Source organism: Panthera tigris, chromosome E2 (assembly GCF_018350195.1).
Source record: "Panthera tigris isolate Pti1 chromosome E2, P.tigris_Pti1_mat1.1, whole genome shotgun sequence".
In the NCBI taxonomy this organism is placed as follows: Eukaryota; Metazoa; Chordata; class Mammalia; order Carnivora; family Felidae; genus Panthera; species Panthera tigris.
This window is the reverse complement of record NC_056674.1, coordinates 9,288,740-9,304,324: the sequence shown is the minus strand read 5'-3', so window position 1 is coordinate 9,304,324 and position 15,585 is coordinate 9,288,740. Positions and strand designations below refer to the sequence as shown.

Below are 15,585 nucleotides of genomic sequence, written 5' to 3'. Positions count from 1 at the left end.
GTGGACTCTGGATTTGCTAACGCTCAAATCCTGGTTCACTCCGCTGTGGCCGTGGGCACGTGAAACGTTCTGTGCCTCAGTTTCCTCATCTATAAAATGGGGACGGTAACGTCCACACTGGCCTAAGGCTCAAGTATGTCGATTCGCGTCAAGCGCTCACCACGGGGTCCGGTGAGCACTGTCCAGGCGTCTGCGCCAATCATCGGGGCGCTTGCTCGAATGCCGTCACGCCTGCGGTTCTGTTGCCGTGGTCGCCCCACAAGCATCTCCTATTAATATTGTCGTTGATGCTGTCCCGTTCTGGCTTTCCAGGTGAATGATGTGCCCCCCCCCCCCCCCCCCATCTGTCAGATGAGGCCGCCGAGGCGCAGGGAGCACGCCCGGCCGATGAGCCCACCCATTCCTGGCGCCCCTGACCTTGCCTCCCGTGTCTCTCCGCAGGTTCGGGGCGCCCGCCCCCTACTAGGCCAAGTGGAGGGGGTGTCCCCGCCCAATGGGCCTGGCCAGGGCCCTGCGCCGCCTTAGCGGCGCCCTGGAGCCAGGAGAGGGCCGGGCCGGCGACGAGGAGGAGGCCGGGCCGGGGCTGTGCCGCAACGGGTGGGTGGCGTCGCCGGCGGGGCGGCGCCGCGGGCGCTTCGTCAAGAAGGACGGGCACTGCAACGTGCGCTTCGTGAACCTGGGCGGCCAGGGCGCGCGCTACCTGAGCGACCTGTTCACCACGTGCGTGGACGTGCGCTGGCGCTGGATGTGCCTGCTCTTCTCCTGCTCCTTCCTCGCCTCCTGGCTGCTCTTCGGCCTGGCCTTCTGGCTCATCGCCTCGCTGCACGGCGACCTGGCCGCGCCGCCGCCGCCCCGCGCCCTGCTTCTCGCACGTGGCCAGCTTCCTGGCCGCCTTCCTCTTCGCGCTGGAGACGCAGACGTCCATCGGCTACGGCGTGCGCAGCGTCACCGAGGAGTGCCCGGCCGCCGTGGCCGCCGTCGTGCTGCAGTGCATCGCCGGCTGCGTGCTCGACGCCTTCGTCGTGGGCGCCGTCATGGCCAAGATGGCCAAGCCCAAGAAGCGCAACGAGACGCTCGTGTTCAGCGAGAACGCCGTCGTGGCGCTGCGCGACCGCCGCCTCTGCCTCATGTGGCGCGTCGGCAACCTGCGCCGCAGCCACCTGGTCGAGGCCCACGTGCGGGCCCAGCTGCTGCAGGTGGGAAGGCCAAGGCCGGGGACGCGGGGGGGTGGAGGGGTGGGAGACGTAGGCTCGAGGGCGGGGCGTACGTCGGGCGCGGAGGGCGCGTGGACTACAATTCCCAGCAGTCTCACGGGCGGGGATCCTGCTTCCCCCTCTTTGTGGACTGAGGCTCCTTCCCGGACCGGTTGTAGGCGATGTAAACCCCAGAGGGAGGTCGGTGACCAGTTCTAACTGGCGACCTGGACTGGAAACAGATCTTGAGACGCGAAGAGCTCACCGTGGGTTGAGGATGGGCCCCCAGTGGGGTTGTGGGGTATCTAGACCTGAGAGAGCCACACCTGGGCCGTAAAGGCTCTCAACTGCAATTCCCAGAAGCGTCTGTGGGCAGGGGAGGTGCCCAGAAAGGACGGTCTGAGCAGGTGATGGCGTTTTGTGGGTGGCGTCAACCGTGGTTCAGGTTAACAATAACCAGCCGACACAGTGGTACCGAGAGTAGCCTGTGTTGAGGCCAGGCCCCCGTGGGATTGTGGCAGGTGTAGGCCCAAGGGACTGCAGAGCCACGGAACACAATACTCCGTGGTCTCTGGGCCTGGGGTCCTGCAGCATTTGTGAGAGGTTCCATTCCGTATCTCAGTGGCTCAGTCTGGCCCCCAGCCTCCTGCTCAGAGGAGTAAAGGTGGAAAACACCTTATCACCAAAACAACAACTACAACCCCCCTTGGCCCCTGGGGTAGCGGCTCCCTCTGGTGCCCTGAAGAAGGGGTCTTACTGTTTCTACAAGTGTGGTCAGACTGCCCAAATTCTAGGGCAGTAGTTGTCCTTGCCCAAGTAAAGACACTTAAGAACCCTGGGGTAAGGTTGGACTTCGGTCAGAGGGAGGACAGAATAATGGTGGGAACTACAACTCCCAGCAGCCTCTGGGGGCTCCTCCTCCATTGTTTGAGACTACGATTCAGGACTAGGAGGGATACTCTCTCTCCCCGAAGTCTGTGGGGTGCCGACATGGGAGGTTGGGTATGGAACCAGTCAGGGTAGGTGGGGTGAAACTACCAATACCTGGCTTGGGGACTGCATTGCCCCTCCACACACACACACACACACACACACACACACACACACACACACACACTGGTATGGAGAGGCTTGTAGTTGGGTTGCGGGGACAGATAGCCCCAGATTGCTCGGGGGCTGGTCCTGTGGCTCTATGCCAATATCATTCTGTCCCCCTGTCCCCTCTCTTTTTCTCTCTCGGGTTTCCATCCCCAAACCCCTTGAGTCTCTCTCCGTCTCTCTTTATTCTCTGGGCCCATGTTCCCCCTCCCCCCCACCCCTGCCTGTTTCTCCTCCCCTTCCTCCGTTCCTTTAATCTCGCCATCTCTGTCTCCACTCATCCCTGCGCTCCCCGCCATCTGTCTTTGGCCCCTCTCTTCTCGCTGCAGCCTCGAGTGACCCCGGAGGGTGAGTACATTCCACTGGATCACCAGGATGTGGACGTGGGCTTTGATGGCGGCACTGATCGAATCTTCCTCGTGTCTCCCATCACCATCGTGCACGAGATCGACTCCGCCAGCCCTCTGTATGAACTGGGACGTGCCGAGCTGGCCCGGGCTGACTTTGAGCTGGTGGTCATTCTTGAGGGCATGGTTGAGGCCACGGCCATGACCACACAGTGTCGCTCCTCCTACCTCCCTGGTGAGCTGCTCTGGGGCCATCGTTTTGAGCCGGTCCTCTTCCAGCGTGGCTCCCAGTACGAGGTCGACTACCGCCATTTCCACCGCACTTACGAGGTCCCAGGGACACCAGTCTGCAGCGCCAAGGAGTTGGATGAACAGGCAGAGCGGGCTTCACACAGCCCCAAGTCCAGCTTCCCCGGCTCCCTGGCCGCATTTTGTTACGAGAATGAACTTGCACTGAGCTGCTGCCAGGAGGAAGAGGAGGAGGAGGAGGCCAAGGAGGAGGACGGAGCGGAGGCAGAAGATGGCATTGCCAGCCCCCAAGTACTCACACCGACCCTGGCACTGACCCTGCCCCCGTGATGCCAGCTGGTGTCTCCCGATTTGTACCCCCTTCCCGGAAATAGCAAGGTGGAGAGAGCAAGGGTCCTTTCCTGGGATGGGGGCAGGTGTTTCCCAAGACCGACATGCTGGGTAAATTATTAGCTGGTGAAGGTCTCCCATGCCTAGCGGACCCACCCCAGACATACTGGCTCTTAATTCCTCTGCGTTCCATGCTCCCTCTCGAGACCCCTTTATGAGCCTGATTCCCGAGTCTCCCCAGAGCTGAGGGATCCAGAATTCTGGACCACCTGAGTGGCAAAGACCGGTGGTTCTAGATTCCTCCATATGGCTGGGTTTGGTTGGTGAGCAGGGTCAGGAATCAGTGGTATGTACCTCCTCCGGGGACAGCAACAGATGAAGAGTTTGTAGGTCTGGAGTGACTTAAGATTCAAGGAACTGTTGCTTCTAGACTCAGTTAACCAAGCAGCAAATCACTTTTTCCTAGACCACGTTAAGGAGGGTGGGTTACGGAATGCCCCAAGAATTCAAGACCGTCTTGATTAGCCAATGACAGAAAGTTGACTGCAAGTCAAGAGAAGACCTTGTGGTTCCAGAAGGCCCAAGAGTTAAGATTCTGTGAATCTAGATTGACCGCAGAGGCAAGCGCTGGTGGTTCTAGAATAGGTTTGACCTAGAATGCTGAGGAAACTCAAGAGTTATGTTTCTAGAATGCACAAAACAACAAGAGTGTCTGTGGGTCTGGAAGGGCTAACGTGACAGACTGGGAGTCCTTGATATTAGATAACTCCAGACCCCCTGCTGTAGAACATCAAACCAAGGAGATAATCAATGCTTCTTAATGATCCACAGGTTGTTTTTTTTTTTAAGTGCCATTCTAGAATGTCCAAAGGAATCAGGATTCTGTGTCTCTAGATTGATCACAGAGTCAAGGAAGGAGTGGCGATTCTGGATGTCTGAGATTTGTTGGTTCCAGTTTGCCCAATGGAGTTGAGAATCTTGATGATTCTTGGTGGTTCTGTTAATGCCAAAGGGAATCAAAGCTCTGGGGAGCCAGAGTTGTCCATTATTAAAACCTGGAAAGTTCTGGTCAGCTCCTAGAACTTGGCCATTCTAGGAGGTGGACTCGGGATTTGATTGACAGCATTTCTGGGCTGACCGAGAAAGGGAGGACCCAGAGGAGACCCTGTGGATAACAGGGCTGCTTGTTGGGCAGAGAGGAGAGGCCCAAGGCTGATGAGTCTACAGCGCTCTGGAATCCTGTACCTAGTGATGTGTGTCTATTTCTTAAAGACGTTATAAATATGTGTATTATATATATAATATAAATACAGATATCTATCTATATTTTCCCATGGTTCCTACAAAAGGGTTAGAAATTGAGCTTAAGCTAATTGGAATAGAGTCGTTTACAAGGATCCAGGAAGCTTTGCTCTAAATCCCAACTCTGCCGCCATGTACCGTGTGACTTTGGGCAAATCACTCCCCTCTCCCCGCCTCAGTTTCCCCATCTGTAAAAATGGGGCATTGGAACTTGAAATTCTCAAAGGACCTTTCCACCGGATGATTCCCCACTTCACTGAAGGGGTCGGCTAGGGGTGGGGGTGAGCGTCCTGTAGATTTCCCAGCTCCCCCTGCTGCTGGAACGCATGGCCTTCCGGGGGCGACTGGGAGGGGAGATGCTCTTGGAGGTCAGCTCTGAACTTGGATGTGTGAATGACAGGGCAGGCTGTGGCTGAGGGTCAGAATCTCCTCCCTCTGGTCCAGCTCGGGGCCGGGGAAGGAGAAGGTCGCTCTGAATGCCGAGAGAAAGTGTGTGTTTCGGGGGAGAATTGTACCCCAGATTAAATCACTGGGAGCCCTGGTGTCTGTGAGTGTGCTTCTGGGGTGTGGGTCCTCGCTCCTGTCCTCCAACCCCCACCATACTGCTATCTACCTAAGTGCCCAGCAGGCTGCCAGCCAGCTGCAGAAGGAACCAGCGCCAGGGAGGAGGACACCTTCCTGCCCGTGTCCCAGGACTGAGGGCAGGCACTGTCATTGCCCATTAGCTTGCCCAAGTGCTGCACCAACCCAGGTCCCCGCTTCTGGCTTCCCCACCTCCCTTTATCCTTCAAAATCCCCACTTAAAAACCGGATGGGATTAATTAGCTAGCTGTTCTCCCAGTGCAGGGTGTCCGGGGGTAGGGACGGGGGCTAATGGGAACACAGGCACGGAGAAGGGTGTTCAATTGAGGGTGAAGGGACAGGAGGAGGGTTCTGTTTGGAAGGAAAGAGAACGGGGCTGGGCCGGCACAGCCTGGGTTTCCACTGGGGAGGACAAGGTGTGGGCCGCTCATAAAGGTCAGTGAGGGGATTAAGAGGCTCCGTGTCTAATCTGTCAGCTTAACCAGGTCCTGGCCCTGAATCTATCCCCACCTGCCTAGCCCAGGGACGGCGAATGAGGACAAGGCCCAGACACCACCTCAGACGCAGTTAGGGATCCGCCCATGACAGGGATGCCCAGACTATTCCATCCCGGCCAGCTGCCTGCCCTTGCTTTTTCTACAAGGAATGGAAATGAGAGGCTGGAGGGGGAGGGGGGAGGGCATCGTGTGTGTTTGTGTGTGTGTGTGTGTGTGTGTGTGTGTGTGTGTGTGTGTAGGGGGGGACACTCTGAGAGGAGGGAGGAGTTTAAGAAGAGGTGGGGCCTGAAGTGAGGGGAGTCAGAGCGGGGAAGGAACCAGAGAAATGGGAGGATGTTGAGGAAAAGGGGTTGTTGGGGGGGGGGGGGAGGGAGAGGACGCTAAAATAAGGGGAGGAGTTTGAGGGCAAGAGGGAGGAGCCCGAGAGGCAGAAGGCGCCAGGAAGGCGGAGCCTTCACTATACTTGGCCTTCCCCTGTTGTCCCATTCTCCATGACAGATACCCGATAGCGTTTTCGTTTGGAAGAAAGAATAAGTCTTTTGTTTCAGCACTCCGGGACTCTCAAGAGACTTCAATGGACGGGAAGGTCCCGAGAGGGGTGAAGGATCTCCGATCTGGAGATCGGAGCGGCCAGTACCAGGAGACCGGAGGCCAAAAGATGGGCCCAAGCTGCTCCCAGTTGCCTGGCAACCGCTGCGGTCAAAAACCTGCTAAGCCAGCCAAGGAGGTGTGGCTCACGGGAACAGCCGACAGTTGTGGCCCCGCCCCCTAGCAACGAGACTAACAAAGTGCCGCTCCCCAGCAACCTATTACTAGAGGCCGGCCTCCGTTGGACTAGCATCCTAGCGCCCGGAGCCCTGGCGCAGGCGCAGTTCTCTGTGCTGGCCCATAGTCCCACCTCCATGCAACTCCTTTCCGAGCCTTCTCATTGGCGGACAAACCAGCCAAGTGCCTCCTTTTGTTTCGGAGGCGGCACCCGGCTCCCTGCCCGCACTCCGATTGGTCCCACAGACCGTCTACCTCCGGCCGGACCGTGCTACGTCGTCTCCTTTTGTGCCTATTGGCCCTGGAGGACGGTCCTTCGGGGTCGGGGGCGGAGCAGACGAGAGGGCCCGCCGTGGATTGGGCGGTGTCAAAACGAGGGGCGGTCTCTATTGGCGGGGCGGTTGGGAGGCGAAGGGAGAGTCTTTTCAGCGCTGAGGACTGGCGCTGAGGAGGCGGCGGTGGCTCCCGGGGCGTTTGAGCGGGCTCACCCGAGCCCGCGGGCCAACGCGGATCCAGGCCCGACCGGCGGGACCGCCCCGGACTCCCCGCGGGCCTTCCTAGCCGCCATGGAGGACGGTGTCTATGGTAGGTCGGGGAGGGGCGGGGCCGGCCGGGAGCGGATGGAGCCTTTCGACCCGAACGTTCCGCAGCGAAAATCCCTCCCGGCGCGCGCTGCGCGGAGCCGTTCGGCCCCGTCGTCGCCTCGTTCTTGCGGGGCGCGGGACGGGCTTCCGGCGGGCCCCGAGAGCAGGGCGTTCCAGGCCATTGTTTGGGCCGAGCCTGTTTCCGGTGGCGGCGGGAGGGGGCGGGATGGAGCGGCGGAGGCGAGGCCGGGGTGGAACCATTCCTGCTGGAAGGGCCGGGCGAGCCCAGTGCCTGCTGGGAGCCGGGAGGGGGGCTTCTGGGGCGGTTGGGTGGGGAGAAGTCTTGGGGGCTGCAGAGATCCCGCTAAGGCGGGGGCGGGAGCCTTCGATGCCCCGCCCCCCTGCCGCAACTCTTACAAGCTGTCAACAGCTCTCCCTGCCATAGTTACTTTTCATGGACCCAGGAGTCCGGACACCCGAGCTCCCAGTTACCTCGCCAAGAATGGAGGCAGAAAACCAAGGCCTCACCCCCCTTCCAAGTAATGGGCCCAGCAATTCGGGCTCCCAGCCCCCTTCTCCCTCAGACTCAGGAGTGCTGACCCCTACCTAGCCTCCTCCTCCCCGAGGACTTGAAAGTCTAGATCCCCCTGTCTAGACCTCCAGCCCCTTCTTCCAGCAGACAGAGGAGGCCCTACCCTTATCCTTGTCCTCTCCAACCTGGGAATCCTGCCGGCCCCAGCCCTGTCCTCCCCCAGATTGTAGCAACCCCGGCTCCCAGTCCCAGAACTGACCGCCAATCCCTGACTCTGACCCGTAGAGCCCCCAGACCTGACTCCGGAGGAGCGGATGGAGCTGGAGAACATCCGGCGGCGGAAGCAGGAGCTGCTGGTGGAGATCCAGCGCCTTCGGGAGGAGCTCAGTGAAGCCATGAGCGAGGTGGAGGGTCTGGAGGCCAATGAGGGCAGGTGAGGGCTGGGGTGGGGAACTTGGGGGTCACGAGGCCCGGCCAGGGATGCCCAGGCTTTGACCTTCCATCCCCTGCTCTCTTCTGCAGTAAGACTTTGCAACGGAACCGGAAGATGGCAATGGGCAGGAAGAAGTTCAACATGGATCCCAAGAAGGTGCTTGGGCCACAGGGCTGGGATCAGCCAGGCAGACACCCGGGCCGAGGGTTCTGGCACCTTCAGGTTCCAGAAGTGCCATAGTTAAAGGTCTGCCTGAGGCGGACAGACGTGGCCCTGATCCCCGGAATTCAGATCTGGGCCGTCCGTTTGTTCTACGAACACTAACCAGGCGTTGGCCGCCTCCTGACCTTCGCGCGTGTTGTGCCCTCCGCCTGGGAGGCTCAAGGGGGAGCAGACCCTGCTCTTGGTGCTTGATTCACCAGGCAAAGGCGGAGGGAACGGTAGGCGCAGAGGCTCGGCTGAGGCGGGGGTATTTGAGGACCGGCGCGAAGCCTGAAAAGGAAAGCTGGCCCGGTTCTGTGGAGGGCAGAGGCGGGGGTGGATGCCGGGGAGGGGGTGGGGAGTGGCTCTCCGCCGGCCCCCTGTGCTGAGACCACCCGCCCCCACCCACCAGGGGATCCAGTTTTTGGTGGAGAACGAACTTCTGCAGAATACACCCGAGGAGATCGCCCGCTTCCTGTACAAGGGCGAGGGCCTGAACAAGACAGCCATCGGGGACTACCTGGGGGAGAGGTGAGACCCCGCCGGGCTCCCATGGTCCCCCGCGCCCAGCTCCTGCCCTTTCACCACCCACTTCCTCTCCCAAGGAAGGGCCCTGATAGACCAGCCTTCTCCCCGCGCGGGGACAGAACGGACTGACACAGGGGTCTGTGGGAGCCTGGGGACCATCCGGGGGAACCTGGGGAGGGGCGTGGGAATCTTCTGAATGTCTGGAATGTTGGGGACCGTGAAAAACATCTGTGGGTATCGTGGGCACGTGTAGACAGCTGGCTTGTGTGGGACCCTACAGGGACAGCCAGGGGGCATTGGGGTCGTCTGTGAATATCTAGGGAGCACAGGGACCCCTGGGCATCTGGGGCGTGAGGATCACCTGCGATGTTTGGGGTACCTAGGGATTTGTGGACACCTGGGGCACGTAGAGACCACCTGAACGTCTGAGGTGCACAGGGCCATCTGCGTGTCTGGTTGTCTGAGGATTGTGTGGACACCTGGGGGGGTGTGGGGCCATCTGGAGGTGTCTGGGGACCGTCTGTGGGCATCTGGGGTGCATGGAGATTGTTTCACGGACATCTGGGGGGTGTGGGGACCATCCGGACATCTGGGGGACGTGGTAGCCCTCTGGGGATGTCTAGGGACCCTCTGTGGACAGCTGGTGTTGTGGGATTGTTGTGTGGACGTCTGGGGTGCACGGGGACCATCTGCGGACGCCTGGGAGATGTGGGGACCATTTCTGGACGTCTCCAGAAGCTGGGGGATCACCTAGGCGGAGCATACTTTTGCCGTGTCTCTCTTAACTGTTCAGCTGATCCAGGGATGATCTCGCAACAGATGGTCCTCCCAAGGGCGTGTTCTGAGTATTCCTGCCCTGGTGTCAGGCCTGTGATGGAGCCAGGCTAAAACTGTCACCCGCTCCAGAGGCAGCCACGGCGCAGACGAGGTGGCTCAGACTCCCCAGTCTCCCTCCTGTGCGTGACTCTGTCCCTGTCCCCCCAGGGAAGAGCTGAACCTGGCAGTGCTCCATGCCTTCGTGGATCTGCACGAGTTTACTGACCTCAATCTGGTGCAGGCCCTCAGGTGAGAGGGATGGGGTCGGAAGGGCAGGAGCGTACCTGTCAGGGCTTTCTTTACACACGACGAGCCCTGCTCAAAACGAAGACAGAAACAAAAATGGAAGTGATGGTCTCCCGTAACACCGAAGTCCACAGTAGGGCCTCCTTCAGGCATAGCTGTGTCCAGGGACTTCTGTGCTGCCAGAAGGCCAACCTTCTCTGTCTTTTGGTCGTGCTTCCCCTGTGTTGGCATTGCTGTCTGTAGGCCCTCCTCTCACAGGGCAGCAGAAGCCTCTGGTGACCGCAAGCTTTGCGGAAAGGAGGGGTTTCTTCCACTGAAGCCCCAGGCCCATCAGTGCTCACGGGCCAGCTTGGATCCATACCTGAGACAGCTGCTGAGGCCGCAGGGCTGTTTTTGGCTGGTTCCTAACACAGGGACTGAGAGCAGGGCGGGGGGGGTTCTGCCAGTTCCCGGCATCCACACCCGGCTCCTCTCCAACCCAGGCAGTTTCTCTGGAGCTTTCGCCTCCCCGGGGAGGCCCAGAAGATTGACCGGATGATGGAAGCGTTTGCCCAGCGATACTGCCTGTGCAACCCTGGGGTCTTCCAGTCCACAGGTTGGGGCCCAGACTCCTGGGGCCTGGGAAGGAGGGGCCGGCGGGGAGGGTGGGGGCACCTACCCGTGTCGTCACCACCTGACTGTCTGGTGCAGACACGTGCTACGTGCTGTCCTTCGCCGTGATCATGCTGAACACCAGCCTCCACAACCCCAACGTCCGGGACAAGCCAGGCCTGGAGCGCTTTGTGGCCATGAACCGGGGCATCAACGAGGGTGGGGACCTGCCTGAGGAGCTGCTCAGGGTCAGGCCCCCTCTACCCCCCCCTCCCTGCAGCCCCTCTTGGCTGTCCCTTTCCCCACCACTGACCCCCCCCCCCCCTCGCCCCCACGGGTCCCCTGGTGCCTGAGCCGTCCAGCGGGATCACGTCAACCTGTCCATTTCCTTCCTCTTCGTCTCTCCCTGGCTCCCTCGGTCTTTGTCTCTCCGGTTCTCTCTGCTGTCTCTCTCTGGCCCTCCGGCTCATTCGGGGTCTCTGTGTCTCTCGAGAACTTTGCGGGCCTTTGCAGCAGCTCAGCGTCTTTCCTCCCTCTCCAACTTCCTTTGCTCCGGGACCCCCTCCACCCATCTGACCCCCCCCCCCGTTTCTTCTTCCCTGAGCCGCTCCACCTGTGGTCCCCGTTTCCTCCCTGGCTGTCGGAGCCCCCCCCCCACCATGGCCAGGCAGCCCCGGGAGGGGCCCCGGCGCCTGGAGTTGCCGACTGCCCCCGTTCGCCCCTCAGAACCTCTACGACAGCATCCGAAACGAGCCCTTCAAGATTCCTGAGGATGATGGGAATGACCTGACCCACACCTTCTTCAACCCAGATCGGGAGGGCTGGCTCCTTAAGCTGGGTACGTCCCCTACTGACCCCGCTTGGCCGTCTCTGCAGGGAGAAGTTAGGGGGCCCCTGGCTCTGGACTTGACCTCCATGTGGACCTGCTGTGTGATCTTAGGCAAACGATTTGACCTCTCTGAGCCTCAGTTTCCACATCTGAAAAATGGGGCTGAAAATGAGATTAGGCCTGTGTGCTGGGCCCAAGCACAGGGACCGGCAGAGAGCAGGGGGCCCAGAAATACTTAGGGGGGTAGGGTAGGGGTTAGGGAGCACCGAATAAAATGCCGGGCTCTGTGCTCATGAACGAAAGAGTCCCCGGCTGGGACGGAACGGGCGGGGTGGGGCCAGTCCCATCTGGAAACACACAGCGCCAGCAGACTCAGGGTAAGTTAGGGGTCAGCTGGGTGCCCCTCGCGTCGGGTTATCTGAGGATTGGAGTGGTTTCTCCGCCATGGCTTCACGGGAGCTTCCCCTGGGGGCTTTTAAAACCCTGCCAGCCAAGCCACAGCCTCATGAAGCCAGGATTTTCGGGGCAGGATGGACTGTCAGTCACGTTAAAAGCTCCCCCGGGTGCTGTCAGTGCAGAGTCAAGGTTGCGAGCCGCTGGCTGGGAGCCCCGGCTGGTAATGATGGGCGCCGCGGGAGCGCTAGCTGTGGCTTTCTAGTGGAAAGGCGGTGAATGGCCGCTCCAGCAGGGATAGTGGAGAAGCTGGGGCCTCGGGAGGGCCCAGCATGGGGTGGGGGTGGGGGGCACAGCAGGGCTTTCCTCCCGCTCCCCCAACCGTGGAATTGTGCTCCTAAGCCAAGACCTCGCTTCTCCAACAGCAAGCAGGTGCCTGACTGGGTGCCCAGGTGTCCTGGTCCACATAAAAAGGGCAGACCGGTCTCTCCCGCCATCAGTGGGTAGATGGATTCCGGAGTCGGCTCCAGGGGAGGCCGATGGGGTGGGGGGGGGAGGTTAGACTCCTCAGAGGCCACCTGGTGCCCCCTGGCCTTGAGAGGCCAGGAGAGAGGCAAGCCGGAGGTTCCCCAGCGACTAGCCCCCCTCCAGCCCCACCCGGCAGCGGGGAAGCTTCCCGTTTCCCGGCTGAAGACACTGAGGCTCAGCCGCCATCCGACAGCCACAGGGCAGGAGTGGCCTCGGCCCCAGATCTCCTACCCGAGTGCACTTTTTCCCTTTGTGGCGGTTAGAGAGAGGCCTCTCTTCCCTCAGAAGCTAAAGCGTGTGCAGCAAAGGGGGCCTATGGTAGTTGTGTTCACCAAGATGCCCGATGAGAGCCATTACTGCTGTTCCTAATCCTCTGGGGACGACAAGGCACCCGGAGACAGGTCTCCGTGAAGCCGGAAGGTGTGGGCCCAAGTGGGTCTGCGGACTGGAGTCCAGAGAGGGCAGGAGGTTGTCCTAAGGTCACACAGCCAGTTGGTCCTACAGCTCACCTGAGCGCCCCCCCCTGCCTCAGGCCAAGGACTGGGGGTTTTGTCTTCTCCCTTTCGGGGGGGGGGATGACCTCCTCGGGGAGGGCCCTCCTGGCCCGGGACCTGTCCGGGGGGGGGGGGGGGGGGGGAGGGGTGGGCTGGAGCCAGGCCCGATGCCAGGAGGTGCTCGCTCACGGTGGGCTCAGGATCTTTGGCCCCCCCTGGGAGGGAGCGGGTCATGTCGATGTAACTGGTTTTCTTCCCTCTCTTTCCCCCCTTCCTCCCTCCCTCCCTCCATCTCTGCGTGTTTCTCTCTGCTGTTCCTGTCTCCTACTCCCCATGCTCTCCTTCCCTCGCTCCCCCCATTTCTGTCGCCTGCGGCTTTTGGGGGCACCCCATTCTTCTGCCTTCCCTCCTCTTCGCCTGGTCCTGCCTGCTTTCTCGCTGTCTGCCCCAGGAGGTAGGTACGCAGCCCGTCCTTGCTCCCCACAGACATGACATCGGGGAGGGGGCCGCCCCGGCCTCGGGGCCCCGAAGCAGGGGGCTGGGGACTTGGATTCCTGGGCCCTGGGCCGACAGACAGGCTTAGAAAGTGTGGCGCCCCACGCCGGGGGCGGGCGGGGTCCTGGGGGCCCTAACCGCCCGTCCCTGCTCGCCTCTCTTCCCACGCAACGCTTTGCGCCAGGCCCCGCCTTCCCTGCGCTCGCTCCGCCTCAGTCCCCGCCCCGCCCTCCCAGAGGCCCCGCCCCCCGCTGAGCCCAGGCCCCCTCCCACCCCTTCCCTTTCAGGGGGCCGGGTGAAGACGTGGAAGCGGCGCTGGTTTATCCTCACAGACAACTGCCTCTACTATTTTGAGTACACTACGGTGAGGGCAGAGCCGGGCTCCGCTCCGGGGTCCTAGGAGGAGGGGCTGGGGCGGGGGGGGGGGGGTCTGGACTCACGGGGCTGAGGGAGGAAGGGGTGGGGGTCTGGTCTCCTGAGTCTGGGTGCGGGTGGGGCTGGGGGCCTGGATTCTTGGGTCTGCGGGAGGAGGGGGCTGGGGGCGGGACTCCCGGTCTGAGGGAGGAGGGGCTCTGACAGCGCCCTAGGGCCGCCGTAACAAAGGGCCGCTAATGAAACTCGGTTCTGGAGGAGGGGCTGGGGCGAGGATTGGGGGTGTGAGTCCCCCCCGACCTGTGCCTTCAGGACAAGGAACCCCGAGGTATCATCCCCCTGGAGAATCTGAGCATCCGCGAAGTGGATGACCCCCGGAAACCGGTAAGATCCGTCGGCCCCCGCACCCCTCCGGGCGTGGCGGGGGGGCGGGGGGCTCCTCTGGGCCCGGGGCCGGCTCCTACCTGCCCTTCGTCCGCTCTCGGGTCCCCGCAGAACTGCTTCGAGCTCTACATCCCCAACAACAAGGGGCAGCTCATCAAAGCCTGCAAAACGGAGGCCGACGGCCGAGTGGTTGAGGGCAACCACGTGGTGTACCGGATCTCGGCCCCGACGCCGGAGGAGAAGGAGGAGTGGATCAAGTCCATCCAGTGAGTCCGGGCTCCGGGGTCCCCGGGCAGGGAGGGCCGGGGCCGGGAGCCCTCGGCCCTCACCCCGGGACCCCGTCCCCCCACGCCGTCCGCAGGGCCGCTGTGAGCGTGGACCCCTTCTACGAGATGCTGGCGGCAAGGAAGAAGCGGATTTCTGTCAAGAAGAAGCCAGAGCAGCCCTGACCCCCCGCCCCCTCCCCCGCTATTTATTACGGAGCTGCCCCGCCCGGGCGGCCGGACCCCTGGGCCCCGGGGCGCGGATCCTGGTTCTCCAATCCCGGTTCTCCGTTTGGAAAATGCAGCACCTGTAGCTCCACTCTCGTTATTTGTAATTAACACACCGTTGGTAATCTTATTAATTATTTAACCACTCGCGGCCTCGGACCCCTCATTTCTCGGAGGGGTTAGCAGCCGGGGTGCTGGGGGTCACCCACGGGGTGACCGGGGCCAGGAGCCCTCCCCTCCCCCGCCACATCAGTCCCTTCCGGTTTCACTCCAAGCCTGTGGGGCTGGAGTAAGGCAGAAGTTTACCTGGTGGCAGTTAGTGCTGAGTTAGGATTGCGTGGCATTTATCATTTTTTTAACGTTTTATTTATTTTTTCCGAGAGAGCGCACGCAAGCCGGGGAGGGGCAGAGACAGGGGGACGGAGGATCCGTGAAGCGGGCTCTGCACGGATAGCAGAGAGCCCGATGTGGGAGTCGAACTCATGAACCAGGAGATCGTGACCCGAGGTGAAGCCGGAAGCTCAACTGACCGGGCCATCCGGGCGCCCCAGAACCGTACTGCATTTGGCGCGCGGGCCAGTGGAGGCTCTGGGTGGGGGCGAGGCCTGGTGTTCATTCATTCTGGGCATTACTGGACAACGGGAGCCAGGCAGGTGCTGGTCCTTACTTTGCTGTCACCAGGCTTGTGGTCCTGGAAGGGCGGCGTATGGTATCTGCTGGGGTCCGGAGCTGGGCCAGTGCTTCCGGAAGGAACCCTAGAGACCTGGCCGACTTCTGGGGCCCACCTACACCTTGCCGATGGGCTGTCCCTGGGGCTCAGCAAGAGGCCTGGGTGAGAGTGGCGGTTGGGCTGGGGGACCCTGGGACCAAGAGGGCAAGACTGTGGCCCCACCGAGCCAGGTTCTCAGCCACCGGAGAAGCACCTGCTGGAGGACATTTTGCACCAAGCCAGGATAGTGCAGGGAATCTGCATTTTATCTCCTTCCCTGGGACTCCCAACAGCCCCTCAAGTGTAAGGTCTGTTGGCCTTGAGGGGTGGGGTGTCCCCAAAGAACAAAGGCATATAGACCCCGAGTGGGGGAGGGGGTGAGTTGGCAGGTTGGGACACTCTCTACGCCCAGACGTGCAGTGGAGACTGATGAGCCAGAAACTAGAACTTGGGGCAGGCCCCGGGACCAGGTCGGGTGAGGAAGTCTGGCCCCCAGGGATGTCCAAGTTGCAGTTCCTCCCTCCGGTAGGCCGCGTCCTTGAAGCGTCAACCCCCTAGCAGCGCTCCGGGTGACATGGGAAGCGCCCCGAGTCTTA

At 61.4% G+C, this 15,585-nt stretch overlaps 2 protein-coding genes across 4 annotated transcripts; both read left to right on the top strand.

Annotated features, from left to right (window-relative positions):
• Nucleotides 1-493: 493 nt before the first annotated feature.
• On the top strand, nucleotides 494-4,860 carry KCNJ14 (potassium inwardly rectifying channel subfamily J member 14). Its single transcript, XM_042969418.1, is given in 3 exon segments — nucleotides 494-850; nucleotides 852-1,196; nucleotides 2,621-4,860. Coding segments are annotated over 3 exon segments (1,299 nt in total). The 3' UTR covers nucleotides 3,218-4,860.
• Nucleotides 4,861-6,432: 1,572 nt separating this feature from the next.
• Nucleotides 6,433-14,425, top strand: CYTH2 (cytohesin 2). 3 transcript variants are annotated; one of them, XM_042969414.1, is made up of 12 exons: nucleotides 6,436-6,948; nucleotides 7,765-7,912; nucleotides 8,002-8,068; nucleotides 8,526-8,644; nucleotides 9,626-9,706; nucleotides 10,186-10,298; nucleotides 10,394-10,542; nucleotides 11,021-11,132; nucleotides 13,321-13,397; nucleotides 13,718-13,789; nucleotides 13,901-14,055; nucleotides 14,151-14,425. In XM_042969414.1, exons 1-12 carry the CDS (start codon nucleotides 6,501-6,503, stop codon nucleotides 14,236-14,238), a joined length of 1,629 nt encoding a protein of 542 aa, XP_042825348.1. In that variant the 5' UTR covers nucleotides 6,436-6,500; the 3' UTR covers nucleotides 14,239-14,425. The 3 variants fall into 3 exon arrangements, with proteins under 3 accessions (XP_042825349.1, XP_042825348.1, XP_042825350.1); XM_042969416.1 differs by lacking the exon at nucleotides 6,436-6,948 and adding an exon at nucleotides 7,314-7,486 and having other exon boundaries at nucleotides 11,021-11,133; nucleotides 13,319-13,397; XM_042969415.1 differs by lacking the exons at nucleotides 13,901-14,055; nucleotides 14,151-14,425 and adding an exon at nucleotides 12,990-12,996 and having other exon boundaries at nucleotides 6,433-6,948; nucleotides 13,718-13,790.
• Nucleotides 14,426-15,585: the final 1,160 nt, after the last annotated feature.